This window comes from Tasmannia lanceolata, unplaced genomic scaffold, assembly GCF_043159265.1.
Source record: "Tasmannia lanceolata isolate RefF3 unplaced genomic scaffold, GAP_Taslan_0.1 ptg000015l, whole genome shotgun sequence".
Lineage (NCBI taxonomy): Eukaryota > Viridiplantae > Streptophyta > Magnoliopsida > Canellales > Winteraceae > Tasmannia > Tasmannia lanceolata.
In genome coordinates this window covers 58,943,899-58,967,900 of record NW_027518692.1, presented here as the reverse complement: position 1 = coordinate 58,967,900, position 24,002 = coordinate 58,943,899, and the positions used below count along the sequence as shown (strand labels likewise).

General features: G+C 36.9%; 2 protein-coding genes across 3 annotated transcripts in view; both read right to left on the bottom strand.

The window, feature by feature from the left end:
* Window positions 1-22,859, bottom strand: part of LOC143892725 (uncharacterized protein At4g28440-like) — a 69,251-nt gene extending 46,392 nt beyond the window's left edge. Inside the window, exon 1 of the mRNA XM_077397576.1 lies at window positions 22,842-22,859. The gene's annotated coding sequence lies outside the window, so the exon portion shown is untranslated. The remainder of the gene's footprint in view (window positions 1-22,841) is intronic.
* LOC143892723 (citrate synthase, mitochondrial-like) lies at window positions 490-22,517 on the bottom strand. 2 transcript variants are annotated; one of them, XM_077397572.1, is made up of 20 exons: window positions 22,360-22,517; window positions 22,153-22,223; window positions 21,850-21,912; window positions 16,079-16,120; window positions 15,324-15,389; window positions 15,071-15,136; window positions 14,784-14,897; window positions 13,367-13,430; window positions 12,485-12,567; window positions 11,004-11,053; window positions 10,839-10,916; window positions 10,156-10,284; window positions 9,941-9,983; window positions 9,469-9,555; window positions 5,874-5,975; window positions 2,637-2,744; window positions 2,477-2,527; window positions 1,280-1,353; window positions 969-1,020; window positions 490-870 (listed from the first exon to the last, which is right to left on the bottom strand). In XM_077397572.1, exons 2-20 carry the CDS (start codon window positions 22,201-22,203, stop codon window positions 778-780), a joined length of 1,416 nt encoding a protein of 471 aa, XP_077253687.1. In that variant the 5' UTR covers window positions 22,204-22,223; window positions 22,360-22,517; the 3' UTR covers window positions 490-777. The 2 variants fall into 2 exon arrangements, with proteins under 2 accessions (XP_077253687.1, XP_077253688.1); XM_077397573.1 differs by having other exon boundaries at window positions 22,153-22,218; window positions 22,360-22,485.
* Window positions 22,860-24,002: the final 1,143 nt, after the last annotated feature.

Below are 24,002 nucleotides of genomic sequence, written 5' to 3'. Positions count from 1 at the left end.
TGCATGGCAGCATGGGTGTAAAGTAATGGCCTAATGGGCCCTACCACCATCAAAACGTGAGGTGTGCTTAAAATCATGGGCCCCATCTTATTCACGGGCTTCGGTGGAGATCATGTGCTTAAAATCATGGGCCCCATCTTATAACGTGAACAGTGGGCAACTTCAACGCTCTTTTACGCCAGATCACGTTATAGAGTGGCGAATGCGTACTGCAAGGGGGGTGAAAATATCATCGCCCTTATTATTCCTTTAAATATTTTTTTTGGTGTCCCTAGAAATGCACTTTGACGTGATGGTCCAATAAGGGGCCCTTGCCCTTGTAGTTGGTTTTTGCAAGGGCAGCCGTCAGTTTAGCATTCCTCACGTTTGTTTTGTTATTGAAGAATCGGATTATCAATGAATTCTACTGATTTAACAAAAAATAGTGTTCATCATATGACATGCACTGCCAAAACAACAACAGAGCCAAGACCATCACCCTGCAAAAAATACATCAACAATCCAGCATTTCACAAGCCCTGGACAATGTTATTATTTAGGATGATCATGCGGTCTTTAACCCTCAACTTTGCTACTAACAGTATCAAGGGGCCTTCTTCAAGTAATTCACAAGCCAGCAAATCAGAATGGCATGACAAAAAAATTATGGGCAAAATAACTTCACAAGGTTAAACATATCTCCCTACCAAAATCACATAAACAGGCCTGAGCTTCACACACCTCTTCAGCCCTGTTTTTATTATTTTTGGAAAATCCGTAACTTTGATATTAACAGGATCAAGAGGTCTTCTTGCAGTAGTTCTCAACCCATTCCATTGTCACACTTTTTGGCCTTTCAAGTGGCAAACCGAGAATGCGGTCCCATATCAGCTGTGCATTAGAAATATTGGAATTAGAAAATGTTCAGGAAAGAGAACCCTTACAGGATAATTGATCACCTGAAGATTAAAAAAAACGAAAAGAGGTACCTGGGAGCATATTCCTATGCTTCTTGAGACGCCGAAAAGAACAGTATAATACCTGCCCAGGAATATATTTCACATAATATTATCAGCTTTGAATTTTTATTTATTTTTAAATGTCATCAGATTTTGATTTTATGTTACAAGAGTGGGCATTTGGAACGGTATTATGTTGGTGTGTTTCTATTTACACAGAAATTCCACCCAAAATGCATGGGCTTGCAAATCCAAATGAAACAAAAAAAAAATTATGGAAATTTTCATTGTTAGATTTTCAAGCATTGGTTATGCTGTTGAGGGAGGACAGGACTCCATACCTTGCTTCAGTTAAACCAAAATGGTTCAACAACACCCCACTATGAGCATCGACGTTAGGCCATGGATTCTTAACCTGCAAGCAGCCAAAATTTCACATACAATCAATGTCAAGAGGAGTTGAATTCACAGCAGAAAATGGGCACAATTTTATTCCAAAGGCAATATTTTCTTGTTACAAAAATTAGTTTTTGTTCTGATCAACCAAAAGCAAATTGACGAACTAAAAACAACAAACACAGCCCAGATACAGACCAAGCTGGAAAAGCAAGTTTACAACACACTACGTAATAGCCCGCAAGAGTTCCCAATTTGCATCGGAAACCAAAAGGTGATTAAAGACCTCTCACTCAACAGTCCTTTAAATACAAGGACACACCCTTAACATTTCACAAGAAAATCATCATATTTCTCAATTGGCATAGGGGTTATTCCTCACGCCATGGGAAAAAAGTGCTACCAACCTGGTGCTGACCAATTATTTAATTTTATTGATCGTTTTGATAATTAAAATGCATGGTAAAATTATTTGGAACTGAGTTATGAAGATTGCCTAGTGTCGATGAGGGCGTCGACGTTATCAGGCTGGGAGTCAATGGGTTGCGGTCGGTAACAATCTCTTGTTCTCTTTATTTTAAGCTTCTCTCATTGGTTATTACAATTTTCAATATGGTGTCAATGGGCGTATAACATGTAGAGTGGGTTTCTTAAATATGTGATGAGCATGGGCCTCAGGTAGAAGTGGAGAATGTGGGTTCAATAATTGCATTCCGCCTGCATATTTTTCAGTCCTTGTAAACAGAAATCCAACAGGCTCTTCGAAGGCATAAGGGAAATCAGGAAAAATAGCAATTATATCCTTTCCAATTCATGTATTAGGGGAGCCCTAAGCCTTTCGATTAGCCACGCAGAGGAATGAAATTTCATAGAAGTTCTCTAAACTAATTGGTCACTAATAATGACATTTCACATACAAGGTGGACGACCTATTGTAAATTTGTAATTTCCCACATCATCAGATGTTTGGGGCCCATTAATTTATATGTATTTCCAGAGTTAAACAAATCCGCATCCATTGTTTAAGCATCCCAATTGATGACATACTGATCATACATCACTGAAAAAATTGCTTCCTGAACATGAACCTCTCTTCCCCTAAAGAATAGAAAGAAAAGGTAAGGCATAATCGATAATTTTACCTTTCCAAGATGAGTAAGTATTGGTGGAACAACTTCATAAAGATTTGAAACCTGCATAAAACAGGTTAAATTAGGTTCACAGCACACAATGGAGTGCCCCATAAAAATTATAATGCCGAAATACATCCAAGACATTTGATGGAAGGTTTTAAATATTAACCAGCAGAAATAGTGGATCATTGGGTAAGTGCTTCAATGCAAACTCCCTCTGGCATGTATATCTCGGATCTGTTTTACGCAAAACCCCATGCCCGAAACCAGGAACAACCTGTGTACACATTTTCAGCACTCTATATCGAACAAACAAATAACTATCTAACGATAGAAGCTATGATAATAAGCAAAATTTTAAACCAAAGGGTACACTGACATTGTCTCACACTTCACATAATATCTAATGAGGTATAGCTCCAAGAGTCAAAGTTCCTAACGATGACTCTATAAATGTTACCATCAGATTATGTAATGTTTCCCATTTGCACAGAGCTCTACTTTTTATGCCTCCCATCAAAAGGGTTTGCATGGCCTTTAGATATAACAATCTGGAGACCAATATACTTTCGAAATACTTTATCCTGGTGAGGTCTCTGAACTGCAATGACATTATACGTCCGTTTGCAGAAGAAAATCAGGAAGGGTTTATTCTAAGAAGGCCTGCATTTTTATGGTTGATAAGCCATAGTATATATAGCTTCAGCAGCTCTCTGGGATGGTATCTACAATTTGTGGGTAGTCACCCAAAAATATTGTTGTGTACCATCATGATGACATAACAAAAACTTACAGCGACACCAAACAAAGTTGTTCTAAATAAGCGACCGCATGGAAATGAAAGAATAGACTATGTACAATAACCAATGAGAAGTACGATTACATCAACAGAAAGGAGACAAACAACAAGAACAATTTTAGTATTAACCGAGATCTCAATGGAATGACATGACCACTACTAAGTTTGCTGACTCCAAAGTTTCAGTACCGCTTACCATTTAATCAAGTTGAGTCACCTTGTGTTTCAGATTCAGACATTAAAGAATGATGTGACAGGTGGTGACAGAATCTGTATTAAAGCCATATAACAAGAGTACACTCTACATATAAGAATTGTCACATTGAACAAAACCCAATTTTATGCTCTCCAGTTCCTCCATGAGTAAAGGCATTTTGTCGGATGGTGTTAGACCGTATTTATTTAAAATGATAACAAAAATTAGTACAATAAACAACAGAATTTCCCCTCAACTAATACATCCTACTTGCCTTCTCCTTGACAAGAGAATCTGCCACGTCATTTGCTTCCATAAGAACATGGGAAAGCAAATTCATTAAAAATTAGTGCATATGATAGTAATGTCAGCTAACCCAGTGGACTCGCACTAGAATGAGTGGCCAAGCAAGTTTATTAAAAATTATTGCATATGCTAGCGATCTAAATATAGGTGAAATGCTAAACATACATGCATTGTGTGCTGGGCGGATGTTGCAAGATGGGTGTCAAGGAAACACTAATTTACAGCTCTAATGCCAAAATGATTTAGGACGACGACCAACTGACAGGGGTTTCTTACATTCTGGAAAAAAAATTCTTGAATTCTTGAAAAGGTTTAAAGAAAGGTTCAAGAAAGTTAAAGATTTAATAAAGAATAGGTAAAGAATGTAAAGAAAAAAGTTAAGATTGATAAAAATTGGTTATAAGGGGGAAAGATTGATAAAGATTGGTTCTTGAGCGATTGGGTGGCTTATAGGTTGTGGAAGGGAAGAGATCATGGGATGGTTTGGGCTGTAAATGACATGGACAAGGGGAAAGGGATGTGAAAAGGGGAAAAGAAAAGGTGAAAGAGAACGTAGAAAAGGGGGAAAGAGAAGGTGAAAGATAATGTCTAGAAGGTAAAAAGAGATGGTGGATAAGGGTGTGAGCAAAGGGTGTAAGGATTGGATCTAGGTCCATTGATTAAGGTGAAGGTGATCGGTGGCGGCTAAGGAAATAAAGAAAATGAAGAATAATGGAGGAAAGAAGAAGAAGAAGAAGAAAGTTACTATTCAAAAAGGAGGAGACGAAAGAAAAAAAAAAAGAAAAAGGAAAAGGTTTGAGGATAGAAAATGGCTTGACACTATATCAGGGGTCTCCTATTCATCACACCCTAAGGCAAGAAGGCCTCACTCCAATTCAAAGAAAAAAAAAACAATGTTATACATCTTCTTTCGTGAGAAGACCATAGGCCACACACACCGGCAAAGTGCTTCTCACGAAATTAAAGATTACGGTAGAATTAAGACTCCAAAAACTCACCCAAATCAAGTGCTAAACCTCAATCTCTAACCCATCAAGGACTCCTAGACTCCTGTGAACTTAAGACCCTTTCCAACATCTTTCCTTCCTAAAATAGACTTCCTAAACCTACATGGACTCACAAACCAACTATGACTCCTAAATAAATAAATAAACTAACCCACTTCAAGTCCCACAAATACAAGGGCTCCTTTATGTTGCAATGTGAGCCATAATAATCACGTGACATGATGCCACTTTATGTCACGTGGGCCCTCGTGATCACTTAAGTGAATTAACAAGATAAATGACTTAAATGCCCTTCTCACTTAAGATTTTCGTAATACACTTTTGGTCCCCTTTTAAAAACCTACAATTTAATGAAACCAAGTGATATTGGTGGGAAAAGACTATGGTACCCCTACTATAACTTAAGGGACTTAATAGACACCTGAATGATGCATAAAATTTGAATATAGGCCCTAGGATGCTCCTCATCACCGGAAGAGACCATAGACCATCTATTTCTACATTGCAAACCAGCCCATAGTAATTAGGCACGTCTACTCATATGCTTTGGTACTGCGTGGGTAAACCTAGGATCGGTAAAAGTATCTTAGTAGCGGGTGGTCAGAAGCCTGTTTTGAGACAAAAGGAAGAAACTCTTTAGACAAATTACCCCTTACGCACTCCTCTGGGTGTTTGGAATGAAAGGAAGAAAATGAATATTCAAAGAATCTAATAAGATGCTTGGATTCCACTGTCAAGTGGGCTGCAGTGAGGAAGGAATTTTGGGGCCATTCGGATAGTGCTCAAATATATCCACTTTCTAAAGTGGGTATATGTAACACCAATAATCAAGACTCAGTTACTTTAACTCAGTGAGGCACTTTAGTTTCTCTTATTCTCCCAAGAAAAATATCAATGGAAAAGAAACTATCCTGCACAAAAATTTTCATCAATTGCTAATCACTAAACATAGATATGAACATCCACAAGTATTCAGAAAGGAACATCTACAATCAAATTGTCAACATACCCAAGAGATGGAAATGCTTAACTGAGTAAGTTCAAGCGTGAACAAGGAACCAAGGGATGTACAAGTAGTGCAGAAGTGATGATTCCTACCTTGCCACTATTTAAAGTTTTCAAGACGTAGTCCTTCAATTGTTCCTTTGTTATGTGTTCTCCACACTCTTCTACTACAGATTTGATCCATAGCAAGACTTCCTGCAACCATTAACCATTTGTAAAATGAAAGCAAAGACATGGAAAACAATCACCATAATTGTTTAAGCAGGAGCACATTATTAAATTCATAACAAATGAAAGTAAAGACATGCAACACTAACCATAATTGTGTGGGCAGAAGCACATAATAAAATTCATACCATTATAAATAACTCCATAAATTTAAGAACTTTTGGAACAGTATTCCAGGGGAGAGTAAAATACAATATCCCAAAAACTGCCAACAACTATAGGGGGAAAGTATCATGGTTTTGCCTGAATAGTGCATTTCACCTAATGATCTGGTCTCATGAGAAGCAGTTTTGAATCAAGTGAAGCACATACACAAAATGTGTGCGCTTACAAAAATTTGTGAAATCCAAGAAACTCAGTAGTAAGTAGTAACTTCCACATCAAATATCCAAGAAACTTAGTCGTAAGTAGTAACTTCCACATCAAATCTCTCTCTCTCTCTCTCTCTCTCTGTGTGTGTGTGTGAATGGGAGGCTTTTATCTTTTATTTTTATTTTTTTATAAATGAGAATTTAATCAATAAAGAGAAAAGGAAATAGTTATCAAGCAGGCAGAGATTAATATAACACACAACACCAATCTAAGAAATCCCTGGTTAGTGTATCTTCTACGTCATTTTCTTTTAGCTTGATATGTCTCAACAATACATTGAAACCTCTAGCAAGACTGAAAGTGCATTGATAGCATTCACTAACCTCCAAAGCCCGAGCTCCTTTTCAATGTCCAAGCTATAACATTAAATGAGTACCCTGCAACCTCTAGCATCCCATCCAAATTTTGACTAAAGTTCCATAGGCCTTCCAATCTCCAACTTCCCACTTCCACACGCTTCGTCCTTAAGCCTAATCGTCCAGAGGATGCTCCACTTTGTCCCTAGAGTTTCTAAACATGCCTTCCATCCCGGTCATTTCCAAAAGCAGCAGCAAGCAGAAAAGGGGGTGGTTGCAAGAGATGGAGAAGCAGAAAAAGCGAAAAACAAGCTACTTTAGTATCAAAAGTATCTAGAAAGATCTTAAATAGAATATTCATTCTACAAACGGCCTTAAAAAAATCCATTTAAAGTACCAAAGGTCTTGAACCGTTATCACTGTCCTAAACTCGTCCGAGGAATGCGAATTGAGGCATATGCCATGAGGCATACGCCTTAGTCACTGAGATGTATCAAGGCGTATTGAGGCATACACATCAAAGCGCCTCACGTCTAAGGCATAAGCCTCACGAGTATGTCTGTAATAAAATGTAAAGAGGCAAAAACCATCCCTATTTTTTTTTCTTTTTCTAGCACAATCTTAATCTTGATTGTTATATAAAGGCTATTTTGTGAACAAAAACGACCTTCTACTAGAACATAGAAATGGTTTTTTTAGGCTATTTTGTGGAAACACTATTTTTGTAATTACTTTTCAATAGTTTAGCATTATCGAAATCTTTTACATTTCTCATCAAGATCTCCAGCGTAATTACTTTTCAACTGTTTAACGGAATCAAAATCTGTCACTTAGTTTCTCATCAAGATTTAGTTTTTGGAGAATGAACTACTATTGCAACAACCTGTAGAAAACCCCTTTTTCATTTTTTTTAACTTTCGACCTTCATTTCTTCAATTAAGTTTTTCTTTTAATGGTTTTAATGAAGTTTGTTTTTCATTTCTTTTGTGTTATTTTGAGTTGCTGGGGAACTTATTGAGTTGTTTTTAAGTGTATCTGAGCATTTCATGGGGGTATGGAGGAAATGAAGGATTTTGCATGGAAATATGCACATGAATCAGTTAGAGATCAACCTAGGGGGTATATCTCAATTTAAATTTTGTAATCAACGGTGCAATTGAGAAATGAATTGTCTCAATCATCACTTGGCCACAATACATCATGAAATGAACCATCTAGATTGTAGATTCTATATTTATACATGAGTGAGGTTTATATTATTTTGTTCTTTGTCGCATGAGAATTATGCTTGCAAAATGTGGAAAATGAAGATCACTTTCTTTCTAGAATTTATTGTATTTTTGCTATTTTTCTTAAATAACAAAAATAGCCTTCACTATGAACGATCTAGATTTTTTTAATTTTTTGCTATTTTTCTTAAATAGCCAACGAAAAGACAAGGTGAGCTCACTCTATTATCAAACATGGCAGTGCAAATATTTGTAGTCTTTTCTAAATATTTAAACTTTACGAAAAGACGATGTGGGTTCTCCCTATTATCAAAACATGGAAGTGCAAATATCAGTATCCTTTTCTAAATATGTAACTTCAAAAATTAGAAAAAATTTGAAGTCCTACGCCTTGCCTCAAAAGAGTGTGAACACCTCACCTCAAGCCTCCACATCTTATTTTTGAAACTCTCATGTAGACGGTAATTCAGCAAATGATATTTCTTTTAGTTCATCAAGTGAAACTAAGACTCAATTCGACCATCCACTTCTTCAGCACATGCTTCATTGTACATCTAAAGGACACTAGCATATTATCAAATTGAAAAATGAAACGAGGAGATGCCTAACCCTTTTAATAGCGCCAATTGAACCAAATAGGGGTATACTTGTCATTTTAATAAAGAGATAGAGGTATCCTCCTTATAAAACAATGGTTATTTAATGTATTGTCAGATATGTGGCATATTAGGGAGGCCTGTTAGGAAGCTCCCTGACATGGATCTTCCTACTCACTTTCAAATTTTAACTATTGATACAGGATATGAATTTGAATCATGTAACTGAATTCTTGCTAAACATGTTTGGATAAAACAACAAAGCTATAACATGTCGAATGATAATTCCAATTCCTCTCGATGTAACTCGAGGTTCAAAATATGCTATTACAATGTTATAAAGGCTGTTGGTTGTAACTGTTGTGAAGATGTTATAATGTCCATTGTTCCCCTTTTCATTTTATTTCCGTAAGGGATGCTGGCTGTCATAACATTTTTTTGCAACCTTGGTTTTTATGTCCATACTTAAAATACATAGATATGTTTATCTCTGTTTCCTGCTAACACACGTTCATATGACGTATGGTTGGAGGACGGATATTTATCTTTGGCAAAATTGGAGCATGCCAAATAATAATCACAGTTTCTCTCTCACCTTAACATATCAACTCATAATTATGCATGAATCATATGCACGTTATTACTGGGTATGATCGTACATTTACGAGCAGCCAGCATTTAGAAGGGAAATGATAAATTTGCCCTTTTTCTTTACATGGGACAGCGAACTCCAGTGTATGTGGCAACCGGGGCCGTTGAGTCCTTCCCAAGTGAAGTAAATCAGCCCCTGCACCAAAGGTGGCTGTCCCAGGTAAAAAAGGGGCAGATATATCACTTCCCATTTAGAAGTCAGTCAGAGACAACAAGTCAACCAATGAAATACCAAAAGTAATTGAAAACTGCCCAAGTCTCTTTTCAAAACAATAAAATTATGGAACAGAAAAAAGGGACCAACATACAACAGTACCTGATTAGCCAAGCCATGGAGTGGTCCAGCTAAACCATTTAGTGCGGCTGCATATGAAAGGTAAGGATCTGAAAGGGCACTAGCAACCTGCAATTTAGTACGGCTTTCAGAAAATGGAGAATTTATATGCGTATGTAGATAAATATACAAACAATCCGTATTTACGGTGACCTATGTCGCAAATATCCTTCTTGGGACTTTCTCGGCAAGGGAAAATCTCGAGATATATTATTTATTTATTTTTATTTTTTTCGGGTTTATGTGGAAAAACAATAAAAATATCGTGGTAATATCGTGATATTGTGGTAATATTGTGATATTATTGCGATATTTTATGATAAATATAAAAATATCGCTACATTTTTAAATTTTCAGGATTATTTCAGGATTTTGTCGTTTAATCAAAATGTCGAGATAAAAATAAGATATTTTGAAAATATAGGAGATATTTGTGACATAGATGGTGACTTACCAGGTGAGCAGTGTGAGCACTAACATTTCCACCTTCATGGTCACTACAAGATAAAATGCAGATAAGTCTCGACTTCAAGTGATAATTGAAGTTAATTAGCTCTTTGAATGTAATATAAGCCTTTGGATGGAAAGAAAAAGAAAAGAACAAGAGGGGGAAGTCTGTAGCAACAGAACGGTTAGAAGGGTCTCTTGAATGATATGAATACTACCCACCTATGGATAGTGACATAGAGTCTCATCAGCTCTTTCATTTTGGGACTATCAAATCCTAGCATGTGAGAGAAATTTCCACCGTAGTCTAGAGAATCGTCTGCAGGTATAATTTGTCCACCCTTATAAATCCTTCAAAACACAGCAACGAAGTCACTCAAAAATGAAAATATAAATGTCATCTAAACATTATACTGTCCACAAAGAAGCGCATAAAGGTATGTTTTGTGCAGGTGTTACAAGTTTTGTACTGAATAAATCCAATTCCGTAAGTCAGGTAGCCATCAATGATTGAAGTATGAGTTTTTAATAAATACACACACGTAGTATACTGACCATAGACGTATACACGCACGAGCACGCACACTGAGAGATTATGTCCCCTCTTGTTTTGATATTGGCACCCTCTCTTTATTTAAAAGTTCTGTGATTGGCTGTTGATGGCTTTTTCAGAATTGTAACTGCCAATGGGAAACATGTACAATAAAGAGAGGGGTGCCAATATCAAAACAAGAGGGTACGGTGCATACATAATTTCTTGCAAATGAGTAAATAAATAAAAAATCATCACTTTGATCTGAGACCAATTCTTGTTTCAAATTGTTTCCTCGTAAGAAGAACAACAGTTAAAAAGAATCCAAGATTAAGGTAAAATGATAATTGTTGTAAGTCACTGCCTTATTTACCTTTGGTAAACAAAAGCAGCCACAACTGGAAGTTGCGCAATCAAATTTAGGGAGTCCTCGTATGTGGGCTCCCAAAACCTACAAACAAAATATGTTAAGTAGAAGAGCATATAATCAGCTTGAAGAAACACAAGTACCGGCAACATGACTAGTTAACTGACTTACTTTGATTTATGAATTCCCTTCTCATATGCCTTCTGAAATTCGCTTTGAGCCTGAAAGTGGGATGACAATGACATACAAAGAAAGACTGTTGAAAAGAAAATAGCAGAAGTAATGCGAAAAGATTAAAAGAATAATATTTTGCAGTGTCGACTCCGTGAAGTAAACGAAGGATTGATGGCCTGAATTTTTTATTTTTATTTTTTTTAATGAGAAAACACTTTATTTAAAAAACCCCAAAGAAAATAAAGCAAAAATTACAGCAAGGGCAGAGATTGCCCCTCTATAAAAACACCTCCGTTAACACAGCCTTTGCTAGTGAATTAGACCATAGTTGCTAGTGTGGGAAGTGGAGCCTTTTGGGAAGACGGGAAGAGGGAAGTGTGAAGGGAAGCGACGGGGAAGCGCAAAGGGAAGCTACGGGGGAGTGTAAAGGGAAGTGTGAAAATTTTGAGCACAATGTACTCTAGCAATTAGCAACAAGGTTTAAAATTTCGGTTGCGGTTTAGGACATAGCCGGAACCAAAATTTCGGCTGAAATACCGAAATTTTGGCCGAAGCCTCCCTATAACGACTAACGACTCTAGCGCGGAAGGAGAGGAGGGGTTGGTTTGACTAATCGAACGTGCGCCCTTAGCAGCTACTCCCGGCAGCGCCCACCCGCCGGTTCAAGCTCCGAGGGCTTGGTTACAGGCGTTCGAAAAAAGCAGTTGGCTAAGCCTCCCTCTCACGACTCTCGCACAGGAAAGCCATATTCTCAGACTTAACCCCACGAACTTCCGTTCCGGGGTTGCACTTGTTCCATTCCCTAGTGGATAATATACTTAAGGAATCTTTTGCACTGATGAATCAGGAAGCGGCACGTTCAGTGATTATCTATGCAATAGCAGAGTCGTGCGAGGGAGGCTTCCGTAAAAAAAACAAATGTCATTAATGTGCCAAAATTTAGGCCAAAATTACCAAAATTTGGAACTCTGGCCGAAATTTTGGTTTCGATCAATTTCGGCCAATATTTAAAACCATGATTGGTGATACATGCATGATTGCATCCATGGTTTTAAATTTCGGCCGAAATACTGAAATTCCGGATTTTGGTCAAGACCGAAACCGAAACCACCTGAAACCGAAATTTCAGAAATCTCAGGAAATTGTAATTTTTTATTTTTTTCCCAAATTTCGGTCGAAATTACCTAAATTTTGGTAATTTCGGCCGAAATTTCGGTTTCGGCTATGTCCGAAACCGAAATTTTAAACGTTGATCGCATCTAGGCGCACTCACACATGAGAACAAGCAGATCCCATTAGGGAATCATCCTTGAATGCACCTGCCTGCCAGCATGCTCATATGTATATGTCTAGTGATGAACAACAATGCTTGAATGAAAACCCAGTCACCAACAAAAGTATCAAACAAATCAGGTAGAAAGTCAACTACAAGTCCATTAAATTTTCAATATAAAAAAACTAGAAGCCCATTAATCTACCTGAAGGGCCATAACACCTGTTGCAAATTGAGTCATTGGATGAGCTGTTACAGGGAGAGAGCTGATGGTTTTATAAACATGATCTGCAATCAAAATGATAAAACATGATTATGAACAAGCTATTGGATTATGATTTACTGGAAAGTTTGACATGGAAAGATAAGTATTAAATAAATTTACAAGTATTCCATCGGTTATATGCTCTAATTGAGGATTTGAGTTCAAAAACAATAAAGAATGTAGTTACTAAAATGAAATGGAGAAAAAGTGAATTTTCACTCGGGATTAACAAACTGAGAAACTCAGAAAGGAACAAATCCCGATAAATCAACATAGACATACATTGTTGAGAATTAAGTAGTCACGTTTATTGGCATAAGCTATAAAAACTAAAATAGACTTCCACAGAGTAAAGTAAATAGAGAAACGGAAGGGATATATTCACCCCTTTTTCCTCCTCGGGCCACCCACTTCTCCTGCATTTATGACTACTCTTTTACACTACAAGGAGGTGGCCCGGGGAAGAAAAGGGGGCATATATACCATTTCCCATAGAGAAAACATTCAATGCTTCAGGCAGTAACAGTAAAAGAAATGAAAATGCACTTACTACGTATGGAAGTGAATAAACTTTGCAGTAGCTAAAACACCGCATACTAGATGCCACTTTAATACGTAACAGTGATGCTTCATTTTTTGAAAAAGATGCATGTCAATATTGTTTATATATAATATCTGCATGTTTCTACAGCGTATATTTATTGGAGTGATTATGATCGGAAATGCCTGACTGGAAAAAATGAAGTTGTTTACATCATGTTTGTGTGAAGGTACATTACAGTTTCCCTAATCAAAAACAATTTATCAAAGTTACTACAATACCTGGAACACTTGCACGACTGCGTAATTCCTTGGATAGTGCATTGACTTGCTCTTCACTTGGTACCTAAGATACAAAAGAAATTTACTTAATTTTTGAAGTGCATAGAAGTGGATGAGCGTAAATTTACCCCATCAACTCCAATACACATGACAAACTCCAACAATCATGGCAAACATTCACCTCCAAGAGAACTATAACCAGAAGTACATTTAAAATTATATGTCTAACATAAGAGATAAAATGCAGGTGAGCGATTGTGATAATATCTTGCATCAGGATTATTTCTTCGTGTTCACCTACAAGATGATGTTTAAGGATACACGCCTATACATTCCAGACATTGAATAGAACGAACAAGTAGAAAAGTAGCACATTGACTGAGTCAGCATATCTAGAAGGAGATGAGTATCCTGGACGATATTTTGATCTTGATCACTAATAAAACCACTCACGCCTGACTTGCCCAAATTTTGTTCTCCATGACCATCAAAAGTTTACTTCTGCCTGTTCACTTTTGGTATGAGAAGTCAGGTCTTTTATTCTTCTCCGCTTCAAACATATTCTCCAGGTAATGAGACGGGTTCGAGCCATTAAAAGAGAACCCAGTTGCCTAATCCAATGCTTCCAAAATTGTATTAGTATGCACCAAGAGAAGAATCCTTCCCTTGAAGATGCTATTCTTTTATCCAAAGTAGCGTACACATTATGATGGAGCTAGGCCCTACTATTAGTACAGGGCATACAGTGGAAGGAACACCACAGTGAAGTCCCTTGGGAAAATCGACATAACATCAAGAGGTAGAAAAGGACACCCCATAACCTAGTGATAAGGAGGAGCACAAAATAAAATCTTAAGCTCAATCTCTAGAGTGGTGCAGGTGGCAAGTAAACCTCAGTTGTTAAAAAGGTGGTAGAGAGTGGGGAATCTACTTTCCAATGAAGATCATCTACCCAAATATTTTAACATTAAAGAAAGATGGCACTATTGTCTCCAAAAGAGTAGTAAGGAGTGGCAGTAAATAATGGAAGATAGGGAGAGAAGTGGTCTGAAACGATGGCCATTGGAAAGAGAAGATACAGGAAAGGTTAAAAGACTTTAATTAAGGCATTTCGCGCAAATTGAACCCGCCTAAAACATGCTAGTGTTGGAACCAATCCCAAAAATCATCTGAAAGAAGGGGTTCAATTCCATGAATGGTCACTTTTTCCAATTGTACTTTCGAAAAAAAATCACAGTAAAAAAAAAAAAAAAAATGAAATCAAAAGATCTGTATTGAGTATTGGCATGCATAAGGTTGGTGTTAAATTACGCATGCATCCTGTTCGAAACTTGGAAAGCAAAATCACAGTAAATATTGTGATAATTATCGAAGATTCATCAAAACAAATCATAGTGAAACCAAGCACAATGATCACCTTCCCAGTTAGAAGAAGCCACAGCAGGCCCTCGGGCAAGGGCTCCCCACCAGGTTTTGCAGCTGGTAGTACTTTCTGGCACTCAGGAATGGAGAGACCCCTAAAACGAATTCCCTGAAAGCAGAGCAATCAATGTTCACACTTTCAATAAAAAAGTTTTAAAAAATCACAATTTCCATTGCATTCCCAAAAAAAATAAAAATCACAGTGAATTCTTATTTTTTACAGTGAATCAGAAACAAAATAATTCTTCCCGTCAGACATCCAAGGTTATACAGAAAATCTACCTCATCTGGATCAAGTAATGAGGTTTCCCACAGCAACCCTGTCATTCCTCTCATTCCACCAATTACCTAAACAATTAGTAACGCATAGATAATTTAATATGAAATTGAATAATCGGACTACATGGTAAACTATGACTGTTAATCTACCAAATCAATGAATACATAAATCGGTGCGTAGCTTCAACGTTCCTGCCGCCAAGCAATTCTGATTGATATAAAGAAAAAATAAAAGTACTTTAAGAGATTTTTTTACCATATCAACAGTAGTATTCCCAAGATTAACCTTCCCATGTTCTGTTTTCAGTTTCTTAAGACGTTCCTGCAACACAACAAATGAGCCAACTGAGGTTTTATACACCAAAATAAAATCCGGATACTGTCTCCACTAATCAACTGAGGAGTTTGGCCTTAAAAAAAATCTATCGTGTTTTGCATCATCTATCACACTATCTAGACACTTAGATCATGATTGACGTGCATACAGAATTGTTACAATTTAACAGGTTAAAGAAAGGGGATGTAGGTTATGGAACAGAAAATGAAAACGGTTGTCACCCTTAAAAAAGAGAGAGAAGTTAAAGGCTTGCAGCCCTAATGAAAATGTGAAAGACGGCAAAACAGACTGACAGAGTTTAATATGAACTTACCACAAAACATAATATATGCCTTAGCAACATGCAAAAGATTTCAATAAACTTTCAGACATACATTCTGCTAGCTTTCTATACAACAAATACCCATTTTCTGTACAAGTATACTATAGATGTCTTCATCTGCGCATCACAATCTCATGAATAGATATATCAAACCAAGCAACACAGTGAAAAAAAGAATGCATAGAGAAGAAGACCAAATGAGTTTAATTAAAAAACAAACAAAAATCTCTGTGGGAGATATACATGGAGCACAGGGCTTGGGTCTTGGGTCCATTTTAAAGTCCAATTATATGAATAATAAAGCAAAATACCTCCATTTACAATATGCCATTGTAAGAAGAGTTAAACAAACCTGTTGTTCTGGAATCAGATCCTTCAACTGAGAATGAAGATCCTGCACATTAAAAAATAAATTGTAACATCAACAGTGGTTGGAGAACAGCAGAATAACCCAATGTCAAGAATGCCACAAAAAAAAAGAACCAACAAATAATATAGCATCAATCCTCCCAGATTAAAAAAAAAAAATCAATCCTCCCAAATATTGCTTAATGATAAAAAAAAATGCAGATGTAAATTTTGGAAGAGTAAAACCGAACAACTGAATACATGAAAACGTGAAAGAAATAAAGAGAAGTCAATATGTGGCAAAAAAATTTATTATATTTAACTTGCCACTCATTGTAGCCACATAGATGAAATAATTGAAAATATCAGCACAAGGAAGAGACCATTCAAAAAAAAAAAAAAAAAACAGCACAAGGAAAAAAAAGGAACAGTAGACTCATCAATATGCTTCTAATTGGTACATAGAATATAAAGCAGTTACTTTAGCACAGTGGTCTCCAAATCTCACATGAATAACTTATAATGAGATGATCCAATATCATTAGGACATGAATGCTACAGTTTTCTGCAAAGTGCTAGTCCAATAAGTGTTTCACATGCAACCATGAACTAGAATAACAAGACAGAGCCCAACCAGCAAGTCTACAAAGGGGGGAGTAAGTTGTTCACAGCTAAGGCTTCCCCATCCACGTCTCCCCGACCAATCATGTCGTTAGCAATTTGCAGAGCATGAGTAAGGTTTAGGGGAAGTCCTCTGTTCAGATCCTTGATCTGAGAAATGACGTTGGCAAGTCCACATGGTCTGGGACTCCAACTTGATGCACAAGCTATAACATTTACCAGGCCGTCTTCAACCCCTAAATAACCAATTGGATGCTCCGTGAAAATCCAAATCCATCAATCAAATCATGGACTTCAAATTCATTAGTTCAGATAACCCAATAGGACCAGAGAAAGCTTTAATAAACATGCCATTGTTGTTTTTAATCACACCTCCAATACCTACGTGATTCTGGTATCCTTTGGAGCTGACATCAAAATTAAGCTTCACCAAATTGGGCAACAATGGCAACAAATTTCAACTTCCTAATAAGGATCCAAGCAATTTCGTTCAATTTTTACACACTGCCTCTCGCTGATAAACCCTAGAAGTCTTTAGACGATAGCGGCGGAGCTAATTATGGAAGATTTGGTTATAGACGTCACCACACAAATAGAAGAATCCATTCCATTAAAGATTCTATTATTCCTTTCCTTCCAAAGACTCCACATGATTTCCAACAGAGTGATTTTCCAATTCCTTTCGACTCAAGAGAAGGCAAAGACCAGCTACTAACAAGGTTCACAGACATGCCATTCATAAAAAAAAAGGTTCGCAAACACCTGTTGGTCCAGCCAAATCTTAGAAAATGAGAAGTAAAACGAAGATGAAAAAAAGGCGTAAGGCATGCACAAAAAATGAAAGGGGGGAAGTCAAATCAGCTCGCTTGATGAGTCTCTTCTTGTATTTATAAGTCCCTTGAACCAATTACATGTACCTTTAGTAAAGTACAATAGCCAAGGGGTATAACAGTAAATTTCTATCTCTTTTTTTTTTAATGATGGCGAATTTTATTGAAAAAAGAAGATTGAGATGGTCGAAATACAAGAAGAGACGCAAATAAACAAGACCAAAAAAGGAACATATACACTTGATGTCGTGTGTATACACTTGTTTACAAAGATAACTCAGTATGACATAGACACCCAATGATAGTGCATATATGTCCTCTATGGTTCACACCACCTCAAATTGATGCACTAGATCATCAAGCAGCGATTTGAAAATAAGAAAGTAATGTCTGGCACGTCGTGACCTTTGTGAATATGTCTACAAGCTGTTGTGGTAAAGGAACATATGGTAATGTGATCCAGCCTTCAGAATATATGTCAAACATAATGGCAATCCACCTCAATATGCTTTGACCCCTCGTGAAATACTTGATTGGTGGCAATTTGAATAGCACTCTTTTTGTCAACATAAAGGAAGTTGACAAAAGGAAGCGTAATGTCAAAGTCCGAGAGAAGAGCACGAAGTCGGACCACCTAACTAGATGTTGATGAAAAGAACAATATTATGCTTTAGCGGAAGATTTAGAATTAACATTTTGCGTCTTACATTTTCATGAAATCAGAGAATCCCCTAGGAAACATACACCAACCAATTGTTGAGTGTGTATCAAAGCACCATGTCCAATCAGCATCAGCATATGCATTTAACTCCAGCGAGGATGAGGACAAAAAAAAGGGCTTGAGTTCCAGACAAGTATATAATGACATGATGAATAGTAGCAAGAGGATGCGTACAAGGAGTTGAACCAATCTGAATTACTATTTGAACGACGTACACAATGTCCAAGAAAATAAGTTAGAGGCCCCAAATCCTACATTTGAACAGATGACTGAAGAAATTATTTCAGTCAAGCTATAACGTCTTGGGCATCAGCAAAAATAATGGCATCATCATCAACATATATAAGAAGTATGGTAATCCCCAATTTGCTGAGAATGATCAGAGGGCACTCTACTCAAAACCATGGGTAAACATTGTTGTGCGAAATTTTTCCAACCAAGCATGTGGTGCTTGTTTGAGACAATATATTTATTTCTTGAATGGGCAAAAAAGATGTGGGGGCATATATCGTCTCAAGGTCACCTTGTAACAAGTTTGCAATCTTGCATCATGAAGATCTAATTTTTTACAAATTTGGATGAGGAGCTCAACTCTTTTAAGATCACCCAGCCTCCAACTTGTAAATTCTACCACTTCTTGTAGACATGGTACTTAACCCAAGGGCCCGACACCAAATTTGGTGTAGGAAACATATATGGGCTAAGAAAAGGATTGGAAAAGTAAGCCTTATGAATAGGTTGAATTGTATTCAATAAAGAATCAATAAATGACTAACAAAAATTAAACTAATTCACTGAGGAAATAGAAAACAGGATTTAGATTAATGAATAAAGTTCTATAATGAAACTATAGCAAGAAATATCAGATCATGTGAAGGATTTAGGAACATTAACGAAGGAAAGATAGCATTAGAATGTTTAGGAAAATTCATGTCAAACATATGTATAGGACTAATTAAGGCTAACTAACTAGAAAAGACAGAATTCAGGTCACAAATTTGGGGTGGCAGCTCAAGAATAAGATGTTTATACTTTCAAGAAACTGAATAAAGAGCACTCACTCCGTTTTCTTGAAGGTGATAGCTCTAACGATATCATTTCAAAGAATCCTTCCAAGTTTCAGGTTTGTGTTACCTTACAGCCTTTGGAATGGATGGAAAGAGATTTGTGTTAGCTCAGAGCAGGCAAGTACGATTTCACAGGATTAGGAGTCACCAGGTATAGGTCACTTAAAGCTTAATTTCGACGGGTCTAGTATTGGAAAGCCGGGACCGGACACAGTTGGAGGTGTTCTCAGGGAAGAAGCGGGTCTACAAGGTGGGCTTCTTCAGGTCCAATAGGAATTAAAGACTCCAACAAAGCAGAGGTCAGAGTGGTTTTGCAGGCTATCAAGTTGCTTGAGAGAAGCATCTTAGACCTACTAGCTGTAGAGAGAGACTCCCTTAACGTGATAAGATGGCTTAAAGGTTCCCACACCTCCCCATGGCGATTTGCACGTTACTTCAATGAGATCCATGATCGTGTAGCTGGCTCATCCTTTTCCTTTATGCTCTGTTTGGTTGCCAGGTTTTTTTTGTTCCTGGGAGTTTTGTGGGAGAGTAAGTTAAATTTTGGTCCCATCCCATGTTTGGTTGCCTTTTAGCACTAGGTTTATTTTAATCCCACTCTTGTAATGATTACTTGTGGGGTGAATTTTTTAATCCCACTTTTGTAATGATTGCCTTTTCATCCCATCCCAAGATAACCCCAGGAACAAAAATAAACTCAGGAACCAAAAATAAGCTTGAGAAGAATTTTTTTCTACCCAACAGTTCAAGCAACCAAACAAAGGTTTTTTTTTTCCCACCATATCTCCCAGGGTATTTTTTTCTCCCACATAACCAAACATGGGATTTTTATTTTACCAGGATACTTCCAGGACTTTTTTTTTCCCACCTATCTCCCAGGGTATTTTTTTCTCCCACATAACCCCCGGGAACAAAAAAAACTTGGCAACCATACAGAGCATTAGGGGCATAAGAAGTATTCGTATCCTGTTTGTTTATTTTACTACCATTCTCTTGCCATTCAAAAAAAAAGATTCAGTCAGCCATACAAAAAACCTGTGATTAGATCATAACCAGGGTTTCTTTGCTAATCAATCAAGATATTTAAAACCAATAAGATTGATTGTAGCCGATGGGAACCAAATCTTGAAATAAAGTTAAGCTTCGAGAAAACTACAATTAGATTCAAGAAACAGCAACAGATGGTAAACAATGGAACTAAAATGATGAAAAGTAATTGAGAAAAGGAAAACGGTATATAGGATTAAGATTAGAGAGAAATTTTAGTAACTGGAACGATTAAATAAATCATAGAATAATCAGGAGAAGTAAGGTTAAAGTACCAAAGGAAACGACCTTTGGGGTCCCTAGGAATCCATCTGGATCAACACAACATGAATCCACACTCCTGGAGAAAGGCTACAAGCTCTTGGAAGGATTAATGATATAATTTGAGAAGTTTATAAGCCATTCACGTCGTTAAACTACCACTAAAACTTGAACTCCAATCCTATTAAACCTCACAAAAATAATGAAATTACTAAAGAAAATTGAACTTAAATCCTATAAGGACTTGGACTAGTTGTGACAGTCAAGTCTCCTAAATGAAATAAGCAACTGGCCAACTGCATAATTAATAAAACAAAGACAAATACAGCCCTACGAAACCCAACAACAAAAAGAAAGTAATATCGACTTCTAGTGGTTGGATTCGATCGGTGGTCCCCATTAGTCCCACCTTTGATTGATATTGATCATCCCTTCACATAGGTGGGCTCCATCTTTACTTGATAAGTTGGTATCGATCATTCACTTAGGCTGTTAGGCGGCTCCAGCATTTGATTGATCTTGATCATTTACTTGGTTGGCCCTACCTTGGATCATCTCTCTCTTTTATATAATTAATACATTGCACTTGGTTTTATTAGGAACCATTATTTTAAATTTTCATCATACAAGTGGGGCCTACATTTGTACTTTTGTTTACTTTTTTTATTATAGACTTCGACCTTTTTTTGGGTTTTGGAGACACATATAATAACTGTCAGGATTCAAACCTAATGAACAACCTTGGGTTCCAAATGATACGTGTTATCAGGAACATTGATCTGGTGGACCACCACTAGGCGACAAATATGGTCCTGCTCCCACATCGAATGGAACCCATCCATAGGAACACCTAAACATCAATAGTTAAGTCTTCATGGAAAAAATCTAAAATATGGCTTCTTGACAAGGAGTTAAGATCATCCGATATTGGTGAGGAAGGCACTAATGGGCCAGATGTCCTTCAATAGTTTCAACAGTTTCGCCCACGTGCAACACACCTGCACTAAGCTAGTAAGACTAGGTATCTTTCTAGTCAATGCACAACACAACATGAGTTTCTAAGCATATTTTCACCCTTTAAAAAGCACCAAAAATATTTCATCTCTCTGTTAGCAAGGGGGGAAAAACTGCACAAAGAATGAAGAGAAATTTGACAAATTGCCTTAGATACACCTAAGAATTCTTGTCCTTTAAAAAAATCCATTACATAGGAGAGAAAAAGACTTACGAGATCGGAAGTGGTTTGGATTTGCAGCCATCGGACAGAACCGTTCAAAAAAGGCTGGTGAACCTGCAATAAGAATTTCCATAGGAACAATGATAGAAAGTCATATATTTCATCAGCACTCCCAATTTATGTTTGAAAAACATTGTCTGAATCACATTACAGTAGCAAATAAAAACAAATAAATCTACAGCAAAAGCATAATCTCAATCACTATACAGAAGCAAATAAAAAAATCTACAACAAAATATGCAGTCAGAACCGATTCGAATTTCCTTAAGGCAGTAACGGAATCAAATTACTTACAAGACGAGATCGGAGCTTTGAGAGCACAGAAACACCTCTGTTGAAAACCATTGCTAAGATGATTTCCTGTGCTGGAAAAAGAAGAAAGAATATTTCAAAAAATCAGAAAAAAAAATGCAACACCAATTAGAAAAGATGAGAATGCATCAATCCACAAGAGCTCAATCTAAAGAGGAAGGGCAGTTGAGAGAGAGAGAGAAATCACACCTATACTGAACGGATCGATCGTCAGAAAACCCTAGAAAAAACTTGAAGTCGTATACTGGTAATGGCTATTGCAAAAAACCAAGAATCAAAATTTTCATCTTCTTTAAGCAGGTCATAGAGGAGTTAGGGTTTAATTTCTTCTTTTCTTTTTATTTCTTTGACAGTTTAAGACTTTTCTAAAGAGAAAGACCATAGTTTTAACTGTAATTTCAAAAATACCATTCTTTTCACTTTCAGAAATCATGGGACGATCTATCGAAACGATTCACACTTGCGTGTAACCTGTACCGTTGATCTAAACCAAGGGGTTTCATCGTTAATTAACCGAAGTAGAGGGTTACTTTCATTAACGGTCAGATACGAATTTTCCAGTCCAAAAAAGAAGGCGACGTAGGCAAGTGGGTAACACGTGCATTGGAGGAAATTGAATAGATTCGTGTTTTGATCTTACCTTCCCTTTTGGAATTTTTTAATGGAGTTACCTTTCTTCGAGAATCAATAAGCAGAGAGCGAGATTTGGATGGTTGGATGGAGATATCTGCAGAATAGTGATTTGCTATGGACGGCGTCCATAGCAAATCCCATAATAATATACTTTCCTATAATATCCTTTTCCATTGGGATTTGCTAGGGACCATCGCAGAAGGCATTTCGCGGACTGGCTGTTGTACGAGAGAGCAGCCGCATAGGATGAATTAATTGTTAAATGAATAAGACAAAATCTGTTGAAAGCATACGATGAATTAATTATTAAATGAATAAGACAAAAAATTATGTAAAAAATAACATCAAGCCCTTTTTTGTTTCTTCATTTATCTATGATAATCAATAATTAATGGACAGTTAATTTAACTTTAGCCTTTTTGTTTTAGGAGGAATTCTAGACTGAAGGGAGCCCCTGCAAATAAGAGGTGAAAGGGCTCTCCTATTGGCTACACATCACCATCATGCATTAATATCGGCTGAAAAGTCAAACATGATGGTGATGTGCAGCCAATGGGGGAACCCTTCGACCTCTTTCTTGCAAGGGCTCCCTTCAGTTTAGACTTCCTCTTTGTTTTGGATTTAGACATTATCACAATTTTCAAAAAATTATGCAAGAAATAACATCTTAGATAAAGCAGACGGATGACTTCTAAAGATTTTCAAAGGTCTTCTAGAAAGCATGACCCATCTGATATCGTCATTGTTGAGTTAAAATTAGAGGGATGACTTCTACAGATTTCCAAATGTCTTATACAAAGCATTACCCATTTGATATCAGCACAGTATGGACCCTTCATATAGTGAGCTCCACCATTTATATATACACAACTGAAAAACTCATTTCTTGGCTCTGACATTTTGGCCTGTGGGCCATGTACAGTGGGGGCTCATTGGATGGATGGTCTTAACCTTAAAACATGTTTTCACCAGGATGGTGGTGGAGACGAGCCAGCAGTTAATTTTCTATCAACCATATAAATAGAAAACATCATCTTTGGTGCACATAATACCTGCCTTCTATTAAGTGAACGTGTACAGGATGATTACATTCCTTATAATAATCTCACAATTAAAACTGAGAATCATATTGGCACTTTTACAATCACCCCAACTGTTTGCTGCCTCAAAAACCAGTCCCCAAACATACTCAACACCTT

Coding starts and splice junctions, on each gene's coding strand:
- LOC143892723 (XM_077397572.1), bottom strand. CDS start 22,203: ATGGTTTTCAACAGAGGTGTTTCTGTGCTCTCAAAGCTCCGATCTCGT. Junction 9,556..9,940: donor GTGCTCACACTGCTCACCTG/GTAAGTCACCAT, acceptor ACTAAATTGCAG/GTTGCTAGTGCCCTTTCAGA. Junction 5,976..9,468: donor TCCATGGCTTGGCTAATCAG/GTACTGTTGTAT, acceptor TAATGGTTGCAG/GAAGTCTTGCTATGGATCAA.